Source organism: Entelurus aequoreus, linkage group LG05 (assembly GCF_033978785.1).
Source record: "Entelurus aequoreus isolate RoL-2023_Sb linkage group LG05, RoL_Eaeq_v1.1, whole genome shotgun sequence".
NCBI classification, from domain to species: domain Eukaryota; kingdom Metazoa; phylum Chordata; class Actinopteri; order Syngnathiformes; family Syngnathidae; genus Entelurus; species Entelurus aequoreus.
In genome coordinates this window covers 78,181,421-78,194,297 of record NC_084735.1, presented here as the reverse complement: position 1 = coordinate 78,194,297, position 12,877 = coordinate 78,181,421, and the positions used below count along the sequence as shown (strand labels likewise).

At 36.6% G+C, this 12,877-nt stretch overlaps 1 protein-coding gene across 4 annotated transcripts in view; it reads left to right on the top strand.

Moving 5' to 3' along the window:
• Positions 1-12,877, top strand: part of capn5b (calpain 5b) — a 139,301-nt gene that overhangs the window by 77,677 nt on the left and 48,747 nt on the right. For all 4 annotated transcript variants that reach the window (XM_062048989.1, XM_062048990.1, XM_062048991.1 and 1 more), the window contains one exon: positions 3,447-3,578. In XM_062048989.1, the coding sequence (XP_061904973.1) occupies positions 3,447-3,578 (132 nt within the window). The remainder of the gene's footprint in view (positions 1-3,446; positions 3,579-12,877) is intronic.

The window sequence follows — 12,877 nt, the reverse complement described above, 5'->3', positions numbered from 1 at the left end:
TATCAGTATCAGGTTTTTTTTTTGTTGGTTTTTTTGTATTAAATCCACATAAAAAAACACAAGATACACTTACAATTAGTGCACCAACCCAAAAAACCTCCCTCCCCCATTTACACTCATTCACACAAAAGGGTTGTTTCTTTCTGTTATTAATATTTTGGTTCCTACATTATATATCAATATATATCAATACAGTCTGCAAGGGATACAGTCCGTAAGCACACATGATTGTGTGTGCTGCTGGTCCACTAATAATACTAACCTTTAACAGTTAATTTTACAAATTTTCATTAATTACTAGTTTCTATGTAACTGTTTTTATATTGTTTTACTTTCTTTTTTATTCAAGAAAATGTTTTTAATTTATTTATCTTATTTTATTTGATTCATTTTTTTAAAAAGTACCTTATCTTCACCATACCTGGTTGTCCAAATTAGGCATAATAATGTGTTAATTCCACGACTGTATATATCGGTTGATATCGGTATCGGTTGATATCGATATCTGTAATTAAAGAGTTGGACAATATCGGCATATCGGCAAAAAGCCATTATCGGACATCCCTAGTCCTTGATTGAATGTTGCCGTCTAAAATAATTTTGTATTTGTCAAAATAAACAAGTAACATATATCATGGTTGCATATTACTTACAGATACGTTTCCAAAGCAGAAGCGTATTAGAGTGTATCCAGTAATAAACGTGTCCGTATCATTCAACGTACTGCTTCATGAGCTTAATTTAATGAATTATCATGGCCAGTGAGCGTCACTAATATCGGTATCGGCCAATACGCAAGGCTCCAATGTTGGCACTGTATAGGAAGTGAAAAAGTTGTATTTACAGAGAAAAATTGTTGTGAATCATGTTGAAAATTTATTTTACGGATATCGCTGAAAACCCACGCAGTGGTGTCTCCCCGGGAGAGGTAGAAAATATTAGCACCCGTTACAAAGCGTCAGATTGACATGAAATCAAGTAGACGCATTCATAACAGGAGGCGCTGAAATCAACAAAGATGATTGCTGATCATGCTTTAAGGCGCAACGGGGGGGAAAAATGGTTTTGTATGTGCCACTTCTTGGATTATGTGATGAGCTGGGGCCGTACTTATCAAGCTTCTTAGAGTGCCATTTTACACTTAAGTCCTGAGAATTTGCGAAATTTAGTCCTACTCTCAAACTTAAGAATAAAAGCTTTTTATCAACGTTCTTAAGTCTAAGAATCACTCCTACTCTCCACGATATTTAAGAGACCTTCAGAGGTGTCTTAAGTGGTTAGGAGTTGCCAGCAGGGGATGGCACTGAGGCGAGAGAGACGTGCGCGAACGTTCAGGGAACGGAACAATGTTGTTGGTTTTTTTTGATGACGAGCAGCTGATCAAACGGTATCGTTTAGACAGAGCGGATATTATTTTTGTCACAGATTTAATACTTTTCGATTCCTTGTTGATTTCTGCATGTGTCTGCAGTGGGCTAGTATATATAGAGCAGGGGTCACCAACGCGGTGCCCGCGGGCACCAGGTAGCCCGTAAGGACCAGATGAGTAGCCCGCTGGCCTGTTCTAAAAATAGCTCAAATAGCAGCACTTACCAGTGAGCTGCCTCTATTTCTTAAATTGTATTTATTTACTAGCAAGCTGGTCTCGCTTTGCCCGACATTTTTAATTCTAAGAGAGACAAAACTCAAATAGAATTTGAAAATCCAAGAAAATATTTTAAAGACTTGGTCTTCACTTGTTTAAATAAATTCATTAAGTTTTTTACTTTGCTTCTTATAACTTTCAGAAAGACAATTTTGGAGAAAAAATACAACCTTAAAAATGATATTAGGATTTTTAAACACATATACCTTTTTACCTTTTAAATTCCTTCCTCTTCTTTCCTGACAATTTAAATCAATGTTCAAGTAAACCCATTTTTTTATTGTAAAGAATAATAAATAAATTTTAATTTAATTCTTCATTTTAGCTTCTGTTTTTTCGACGAAGAATATTTGTGAAATATTTCTTCAAACTTATTATGATTAAAATTCAAAAAAAATATTCTGGCAAATCTAGAAAATCTGTAGAATCAAATGTAAATCTTATTTCAAAGTGATTTGAATTTCTTTTAAAATTTTTGTTCTGGAAAATCTAGAAGAAATAATGATTTGTCTTTGTTAGAAATATAGCTTGGTCCAATTTGTTATATATTCTAACAAAATGTAGATTGGATTTTAACCTATTTAAAACATGTCATTAAAATTCTAAAATTAATCTTAATCAGGAAAAATTACTAATGATGTTCCTTAAATTCTTTAAATTTTTTCAAAAAGATTCGAATTAACTAGTTTTTCTCTTCTTTTTTTCGGTTGGATTTTGAATTTTAAAGAGTCGAAATTGAAGATGAACTGTGTTTCAAAATTTAATTGTCATTTTTTTCGTGTTTTCTCCTCTTTTAAACCGTTCAATTAAGAGTAAATATCATTAATTATTAATAATAACATAGAGTTAAAGGTAAATTGAGCAAATTGGCTATTTCTGGCAATTTATTTAAGTGTGTATCAAACTGGTAGCCCTTTGCATGAATCACCACCCAAGAAGTAGCTCTTGGTTTCAAAAAGGTTGGTGACCCCTGATATAGAGCCACCCACACCAGTTTCAAATTAGTTGCCTAATTTATGAATTGGAAAGAAAATGTTATGACAGTAGCGTATGTGTGTGGCCGTGAGGTGAGTGACGTCAGTGAGTGTGTGGGCGATAGAAGAGAGGGAGCGGTAGCGTGAGTGCCGGCGGGGACTAGTTTGTTTTGTATTATTTTGTAGTTTATTGTCAAAATGTACACTCCCATTGTCCACTTAAATATTTCCAAGATATTTCTTTATTCTTAGACAACGGATTCCCTTCCGTGATTGGTCATTTCTATGGACACAGAAAGGACGTCACCTAAAATTCCGTTTACGGCACATAGTAATGTCGTAATTCAGCTCTGAGTGTGACACTTAAGATTCAGTCCTACACTTCGCTGAAAGTGTGAGTAAGACGCTTGATAACTAACTTTTAAGTGCAGCTTTCAGCCAAGAATTTATTTACTCTTAAGTCAACTCTTAGCAGACTTCTTAGGAGTAATTCTAAGAAGCTTGATAAGTACGGCCCCTGGTCTCGGGGCCAACCCAGTATTGAGTAGTCCAATGGTAGACACCAAGCATCTCGTTCTACGGAGGCGAAACACCGCACTTCAGTGAAGTTGTCTTCGAAAAACATTGACAGGGACAAAAAGATGGACTGTGACACTGAAAACCACACCCGTCATTATTTAAAGATACTGTATTTTTTTAATTAGGTGTGTTTTATTGTTCAATGAAACTCTTGTATGTCATTTTCTACTTAGTGTCAGTGTTCTGAACCATAAAGTTACCTTAAACGCCAGTCATATGTTCTTGTTTTTACTTCTGTGGGTGTGTAGGAGCTGTGCGAGGACCCTCATCTGTTCGTAGACGGCATCAGCGCCCACGACTTGCACCAGGGGCAGCTGGGTAATTGCTGGTTTGTGGCGGCGTGCTCCAGCCTGGCCTCCAGGGAGTCTCTGTGGCAAAAAGTAAGTGCGCTCCTCTCTCGGTCAGAGCTCTTCAGGAGTCTGATGTCTTTCCTTGAATGGATTTGATTGGAAACTTGGAAGCGGCAAGCATTTTTGCAGCAGATTGCTACAAACAGCAGAGCATTGTTCTATAGAGCAGTGGTCCCCAACCACCGGTCCGTGGACCGATTGGTACCGGGCCGCACAAGAATTTAAAAAAAAAAAAATTTTTTTTTTTTTTTTTTTTTTTTTTTTTTTAATGAAATCAACATAAAAAACACAATATATACATTCTATATCAATATAGATCAATACAGTCTTCAGGGATACAGTCCGTAAGCACACATGATTGTATTTATTTATGTAAAAAAAAAAAAAAAAATTTTTTTTTTTTTTAAAATACACCCCCCCCCCCCCCCACCGGTCCGTGGGACAAATTTTCAAGCGTTGACCGGTCCGCAGCTACAAAAAGGTTGGGGACCACTGCTATAGAGGATCTTTGATCAGCGTTTTTGCAGTATGTCCTTAAAAACAGCAATATGCTCCTGTTCTATGGAGGAGGTTTTAAGTAGTGTTTTTGAAGTAGATGCTCCAAAACAGTAAAGTGGCCCCGTCACATAGAGGATCTTTGACAAGTGCAGTTGGTCCTTAAAAAACAGAGCACCCCTGTCATGTAGATCAGTGCTTCTTCACCATAGCTGTTTCTCATATGTGGTCTGTATGGGTGGCAGTTGTAATACACTTTTCCACCACTTGTGGCAGTAATGGCCATCTCAAACAAACAGAAGAAGTCTGGCGTTTGAGTCACAGACAAGTTTCTTAAGCGCAAAAGTTATGACTAAAGTGGTAAAGCTGTATTTTCTTTTGCACTTTAATTTATTAGCAGTTTTGTAGAGAAATAATAAATAAAAACAGAATACAATGATTTGCAAATCCTTTTCAACCTATATTCAATTGAATAGACTGCAAAGACAAGATACTTAAAGTTCGAACTGGAAATTGGAATTGGATGCCTGCAACGTGTTTCAAAAAAGCTGGCACAAGTGGCAAACAAGACTGAGAAAGTTGAGGAATGCTCATCAAACACTTATTTGGAACATCCCACAGGTGAACAGGCTAATTGGGAGCAGGTGGGTGCCATGATTGGGTATAAAAGCAGCTTTCATGAAATGCTCAGTCATTCCCAAACAAGGATTGGGCGAGGGTCACCACTTTGTGAACAAATGCGTGAGCAAATAGTCTAACAGTTTAAGAACGACATTTCTCAACGAGCTATTGCAAGGAATTTAAGGATTTCACCATCTACGGCCCATTATATCATCAAAAGATTTAGATAATCTGGATGTATGCGATGATATTACGGAACTTGGATCCCTCAGGCGGTACTGCATCAAAAAGCGACATCCGTGTGTAAAGGATATCACCACATGGGCTCAGGAAAACTTCAGAAAACCACTGTCAGTAATTACAGTTCGTCGCTACATCTGTAAGTGCAAGTTAAAACTCTACTATGCAAAGCCAAAGCCATTTATCAACAACACCCAGAAACGCTGCCAACTTCACTGGTTTTGGGTTTTGTAGATCAAAAAGGTTAAGAACCCCTGATGCAGATGGTCTTTGATTCACATTTTTGCAGTAGGTCCTACACAACAGCAGAGCACTCTTGTCAAATAGGTGATCTTTAACTACCATGTTTGCAGTACTGTATAGGTCCTCAAAAACAGCAGAGGTATTGAGTTGTATTTTTTAAGTAGATGCTCAAAACAGCAAACTGGTCCTGTCATATAGAGAGGAGCTTTGATTTAAATTGTTTAAGGTAGGTTACCCTTAAACCAGGAGTGTCAAACATATGGCCCGAGGGCCGGATCAGGCCCGCGAAAAGGTTTTATTCGGCCCGCGGGATGAGTTTGCTAATTATAAAAATTAACCTGATATTTTTGAATGAAAGAAACTGCTGTTCTAAATGTGTCCACTGGATGTCGCAATAGCAATTATTTGATGTTAGTACATCAGTCGAGAAAAATGAGCAAACTACATAAATAACATCCTGTAATTTAATTTTGATATAAAAAACATTTCTTGATACATTGAAAATTAACACCGATGGGTTGACTGATGAACATTATCCCATCATTTATTCAGAAAATATAAATAACGACAAATAAAGACAGAATACTATTATGTAAGTGTAAAAAAAAACTAAACAACAACATTATGATTTGTACAATTTCAGAATGTGCTTGTTCTATTTTCAAACAAAGAAAACAATCTGAAGTTGTCTTAATTTTTAAGTTATCGTGCCGTGATTTTACCAGTACGGCCCACTTGGGAGTAGATTTTTCTCCATGTGGCCCCCGATCTAAAATTAGTTTGACACCCCTGATCTAAACTTTACAGCTGCCGGTATTTTTTCTATATTTTTATTGTAATATTTTCAGAATGTGTTTGTTATATTTCTGGTCAAATTAAGACAAATCTGCAGTTGTCTTCATTTTTAGTTTTAATGCCATGATTTTAATAGTCCGGCCTGCGTGTGCACAGCTTTTCCTCCATGCGGCCCCTTAGCTAAAATGAGTTTGACACCCCTGCCTTAAACATTAGCATGCTCCTGATGTTTGAGGAGTCTTTAAAAAAAAAAACACAAAAAAAACAGCTCCGCGGTCCTGTCATTTACACTACCGTTCAAAAGTTTGGGGTCACCCAAACAATTTTGTGGAATATCCTTCATTTCTAAGAACAAGAATAGACTGTCGAGTTTCAGATGAAAGTTGTCTTTTTTTGGCCATTTTGAGTGTTTAATTGACCCCACAAATGTGATGCTCCAGAAACTCAATCTGCTCAAAGGAAGGTCGGTTTTGTAGCTTCTGTAACGAGCTAAACTGTTTTCAGATGTGTGAACATGATAAGGGTTTTCTAATCATCAATTAGCCTTCTGAGCCAATGAGCAAACACATTGTACCATTAGAACACTGGAGGGATAGTTGCTGGAAATGGGCCTCTATACACCTATGTAGATATTGCACCAAAAACCAGACATTTGCAGCTAGAATAGTCATTTACCACATTAGCAATGTATAGAGTGTATTTCTTTAAAGTTAAGACTAGTTTAAAGTTATCTTCATTGAAAAGTACAGTGCTTTTCCTTCAAAAATAAGGACATTAGTGTACAACTGAGGCCCATATGGATCTCAGAAGAGAAACAGGTGTTTTTGGTGGCCCTATAGGGGGCGCTCACTGCACAACAATTGGCCCCGGCCTTATGGTTAAAAACACACTGATATAGAGGATTTTTGACTTGCGTTTTTTCCCCAAATGTGTTTTAAAAAATATCAGAGCGGTCTTGTCAAATAGTGAATTTTAAGTAGATGCAAACACAAAACAGCAAATTGCTCCTGTCATATAGAGAATATTGGCCCAGCAGAAACATCATGTTTTTATTTATGACTATATTTGCCGCAAGGTATTTCCCCGACAGTACATGAAATAAAAAGCATAAAAGAACATTTGGGGGAAAGTAATTTGGGTTGCTTTTTGCTAACTCAACAAACCGCAGTCCAGTTCACTCCAGTTAATTGTGTCATAAATGCAGCCTTACTAGAACTCGTAATGCTTGTTATTAATCCAAAGACTGGGAAGACATCCAAATGGAGAGAAATAATTTTCAGAGCAGATGAAATAATAAATTCTGTCCTCTCTCTGACGCTTTGGTACTAATTTGTAGTTCAGAATCACACGATGGCTCCCGTAAAAGACAATTAAAGGAAAAGCTATGTTAGATCCGAGCCGTAGAAAGCAGTCTTTGTTGCAGTCACATTCATCTGTTCATCTCTCCTCCAACTTTACTTGCCTTTACTTTCATAGTTAGGGGGTCTCGAAGGACGAGATTTTTCCCAGTGAAACTAGCGCCGCCGCTTCCAAAACATGATTATTTTGTTTCATAGCGTTTAGACGTTAATCACCAGCCAATATCGGCGAGTGCTTTTTATTTACAGCCTCGCTTAGATCTTTTTAATTACACTCCCTCGTCTGCCGGAGCAGAGTATTAGCATGCAGCCTGCAGCAGCCGGTCTACCGGGCATCTTCTTCCTTCATAACGAGACTCATTTTGCAAAAACGCAGCCCATTTGTTTGGCTCCCGGTCATAAATTGATACACGCACACACAATAAGTTATGCACTCAAGACTTACGGCAAGATCGATTTTATTAGCCTCGTTAAGAGTCTGCGGTATTAGATTTTCAATAGAGCTGCACGGCAAGTTTGCAAGAGTAAAAAAAAAAAAAAAAAAAAAAAATCCATCAGTAATTTCAATAGCGAATAAGATAATTAATGCTCTAATGTTGCGACTGTCCAGGGTCAACTTAGCAGGAGATAAACATTTTTTTTGTTTTTTTGCTCAGTCATTCCGATGACTGCAAGCGCACTGCAACCTCGTAAATGTGAAGTTATTGTGAAGCGCTTTTTCTCTATGTGAGTTTGTAATTGCTGCGAAAATCTACAATGCGTCAAAGGAAAGGGCTCTTAAACATAATCACTTTCATCATCTTGTGGGATACAATCAGACAATGCTTGTGTCTGCAGTGATCACTTTGGAAAATGTTTATGTGAACATTTTACTTGTTTTGTGAAGCGCTTTACTTGTTTTGTGAAGCGCTTTTTGTCTATGTGAGTTTGTAATTGCTGCGAAAATCTACAATTTGATTTGAGTGTCATTTTAATCTTATAATACAGCAATACCTCGTATATCCTGCCTAATTGGTGAGAGCCCTAAGTAGTATTTTCACAGTTAAAGCTTAAAAAACTTGTTAACAGCCTTCTAAAGACAATTTTTAGCTTCATCTGAGCCATCTCGACATGAAATAACACCGTCACGTTTAACGCAGGTTTTACACACTATATTAGTGTGTTCCACTTGATAAGATAGCACCGACATTTAGGGATGGGTACCTAACTGTACATATTTTTACCAATACGGTACCAATTCCCAGTTTCTGGGAACCAATGCAGGTACTCAACGGTACCAATTTTTATTTTCTGTTCTTGGGTGTTCCAGTCGTTCAAGTAGAGAGATAGGAAAGAGCTTTCTTAGAGTCCCGAAATAAGTGGTTCATAAAGGTCATAAAGTCAGGAAAAAAACAAGAGTGCATCAAAGGAAAGGGCTCTTAAACATAATCACTTTCATCGTCTTGTGGGATACAATCAGACAATGCTTGTGTCTGCAGTGATCACTTTGGAAAATGTTTATGTGAACATTTTACTTGTTTTGTGAAGCACTTTACTTGTTTTGTGAAGCGCTTTTTGTCTATGTGAGTTTGTAATTGCTGCGAAAATCTACAATTTCATTTGAATGTCATTTTAATCCTATAATACAGCAATACCTCGTATATCCTGCCTAATTGGTGAGAGCCCTAAGTAGTATTTTCACAGTTAAAGCTTAAAAAACTTGTTAACAGCCTTCTAAAGACAATTTTTAGCTTTATTGGAGCCATCTCGACATGAAATAACACCGTCACGTTTAACGCAGGTTTTACACACTATATTAGTGTGTTCCACTTGATAAGATAGCACCGACATTTAGGGATGGGTACCTAACTGTACATATTTTTACCAATACGGTACCAATTCCCAGTTCCTGGGAACCAATGCAGGTACTCAACGGTACCAATTTTTATTTTCTGTTCTTGGGTGTTCCAGTCGTTCAAATAGAGAGATAGGAAAGAGCTTTCTTAGAGTCCCGAAATAAGTGGTTCATAAAGGTCATAAAGTCAGGAAAAAAACAAGAGTGCATCAAAGGAAAGGGCTCTTAAACATAATCACTTTCATCATCTTGTGGGATACAATCAGACAATGCTTGTGTCTGCAGTGATCACTTTGGAAAATGTTTATGTGAACATTTTACTTGTTTTGTGAAGCGCTTTTTGTCTATGTGAGTTTGTAATTGCTGCGAAAATCTACAATTTAATTTGAATGTCATTTTAATCCTATAATGCAGCAATACCTCGTATATCCTGCCTAATTGGTGAGAGCCCTAAGTAGTATTTTCACAGTTAAAGCTTAAAAAACTTGTTAACAGCCTTCTAAAGACAATTTTTAGCTTTATCGGAGCCATCTCGACATGAAATAACACCGTCACGTTTAACGCAGGTTTTACACACTATATTAGTGTGTTCCACTTGATAAGATAGCACCGACATTTAGGGATGGGTACCTAACTGTACATATTTTTACCAATACGGTACCAATTCCCAGTTTCTGGGAACCAATGCAGGTACTCAACGGTACCAATTTTTATTTTCTGTTCTTGGGTGTTCCAGTCGTTCAAATAGAGAGATAGGAAAGAGCTTTCTTAGAGTCCCGAAATAAGTGGTTCATAAAGGTCATAAAGTCAGGAAAAAAACAAGAGTGCATCAAAGGAAAGGGCTCTTAAACATAATCACTTTCATCATCTTGTGGGATACAATCAGACAATGCTTGTGTCTGCAGTGATCACTTTGGAAAATGTTTATGTGAACATTTTACTTGTTTTGTGAAGCGCTTTACTTGTTTTGTGAAGCGCTTTTTGTCTATGTGTGTTTGTAATTGCTGCGAAAATCTACAATTTAATTTGAATGTCATTTTAATCCTATAATACAGCAATACCTCGTATATCCTGCCTAATTGGTGAGAGCCCTAAGTAGTATTTTCACAGTTAAAGCTTAAAAAACTTGTTAGCAGCCTTCTAAAGACAATTTTTAGCTTTATTGGAGCCATCTCGACATGAAATAACACCGTCACGTTTAACGCAGGTTTTACACACTATATTAGTGTGTTCCACTTGATAAGATAGCACCGACATTTAGGGATGGGTACCTAACTGTACATATTTTTACCAATACGGTACCAATTCCCAGTTCCTGGGAACCAATGCAGGTACTCAACGGTACCAATTTTTATTTTCTGTTCTTGGGTGTTCCAGTCGTTCAAATAGAGAGATAGGAAAGAGCTTTCTTAGAGTCCCGAAATAAGTGGTTCATAAAGGTCATAAAGTCAGGAAAAAACCAAAAGTGCGTCAAAGGAAAGGGCTCTTAAACATAATCACTTTCATCATCTTGTGGGATACAATCAGACAATGCTTGTGTCTGCAGTGATCACTTTGGAAAATGTTTATGTGAACATTTTATTTGTTTTACCCGCCATCAGTGTGTGAATGTGTGTGTGTGAATGTGGAAATAGTGTCAAGGCGCTTTGAGTTCCTTAAAAAAGGTAGAAAAGCGCTATACAAGTACAACCCATTTACCATTTTAGAAACTTTCTGTGATGCAATCTTGTTTATTCTCTACTATATTAGTAGTGTTTGATAGCAGAACTAATTGTAAAGAAAGGACAAGAGATAGCATTAGTTTGTGCTCTTTAGTGGTTGTTATGCCTAAATAGAACTACAAAGACCCGTTTGTGCAAATAAACTAACGTCATGCCAATCCGCCGTATTTTTATTGCTGATTTTCATAACAGAAACTAAAAGCTTATATTGTGGTGCAGGAAAGCCAAGTGCTTTATTCTTCGGTGCTATTTGTTAGCGTCAAAAAAATATCCTTAATAGTATTAATAAACTAGATGAATAAATCTCTCGTAGGCTCAACGGCACATACTTGGATCTTGATATCGCTTGCTGAACAACAGGGACATTTGTAGCTAAATAATGAGACAAAATATACTTCACACCATAAAAACAACTGCAGACATGAATTGTAGATGACAGATGTGTTGCAGGAAATCAAGTGCAAAAATTAAACTTGTCTTTCTTACCAATAGCATCACGATCTCAACAATACGGCACTCGTTATGTCAATTACAATAATCACTTGCCCGAAAAAATTCAATATTGCCTTTCACTGATTAATGCTTAATTTGTGGACCCCTCCAGATGTAAGGACATAATGTGCCTCCAATCTTTTCTACTCTAAATCCAGGTGAGTGTCAAATGAAGTTAGGTCGTAGCTAGCAGTCTTGATGATCAATGGTTGACATCTTTCAAAAAATTTTTTATTAAGAGTGTATAAATCCACTCCATCCCATTTTAAATATTTTTTTCATGGTTGCTTATACATTTCAAACCTTTCAAAATACGCACAGATCTGCACTGATACAGGTAAATATACAGTTGCTCAATGAGACTCTAGACCAGGGGTCGCCAAACTTTTTGACTTGGGGGGCCGCATTGGGTTATAAAAATTTGGCCGGGGGCCGCACTGTACATATATAATGTGTATATACACTACTGTTCAAAAGTTTGGGGTCACATTGAAATGTCCTTATTTTTGAAGGAAAAGCACTGTACTTTTCAATGAAGATAACTTTAAACTAGTCTTAACTTTAAAGAAATACACTCTATACATTGCTAATGTGCTGCAAATGTCTGGTTTTTGGTGCAATATCTACATAGGTGTATAGAGGCCCATTTCCAGCAACTATCACCCCAGTGTTCTAATGGTACAATGTGTTTGCTCATTGGCTCAGAAGGCTAATTGATGATTAGAAAACCCTCGTGCAATCATGTTCACACATCTGAAAACAGTTTAGCTCGTTACAGAAGCTACAAAACTGACCTTCCTTTGAGCAGATTGAGTTTCTGGAGCATCACATTTGTGGGGTCAATTAAACGCTCAAAATGGCCAGAAAAAGAGAACTTTCATCTGAAACTCGACAGTCTATTCTTGTTCTTAGAAATGAAGGCTATTCCACAAAATTGTTTGGGTGACCCCAAACTTTTGAACGGTAGTGTGTATATATATATATATATATATATATATATATATATATATATATATATATATATATATATATATTATATATATATATATATATATATATATATATATATACTGTATATAACTTTTGAACGGTAGTGTATATATAAAAAACCAGACATTTGCAGCTAGAATAGTCATTTACCACATTAGCAATGTATAGAGTGTATTTCTTTAAAGTTAAGACTAGTTTAAAGTTATCTTCATTGAAAAGTACAGTGCTTTTCCTTCAAAAATAAGGACATTTCAATGTGACCCCAAACTTTTGAACGGTAGTGTGTGTATATATATATATATATATATATATATAACAACAACTTGAGACTTCCCGCGGGCCGTAGTTTGGGACGTAGTTTGACAACAGAAAGTGCCTCTAGGTCACGTGATTGCAACCCAGCAATGAGCCACAGATATACTGTATACCGGGACATTGTGAAATTAGATATTTACGTAGGAAGATTTTGAAAATGTTTATTTACATACCTTGATTATTTCCAAACGGTGTCTGTAAAACGGCTGATCAAAGATGTTTATC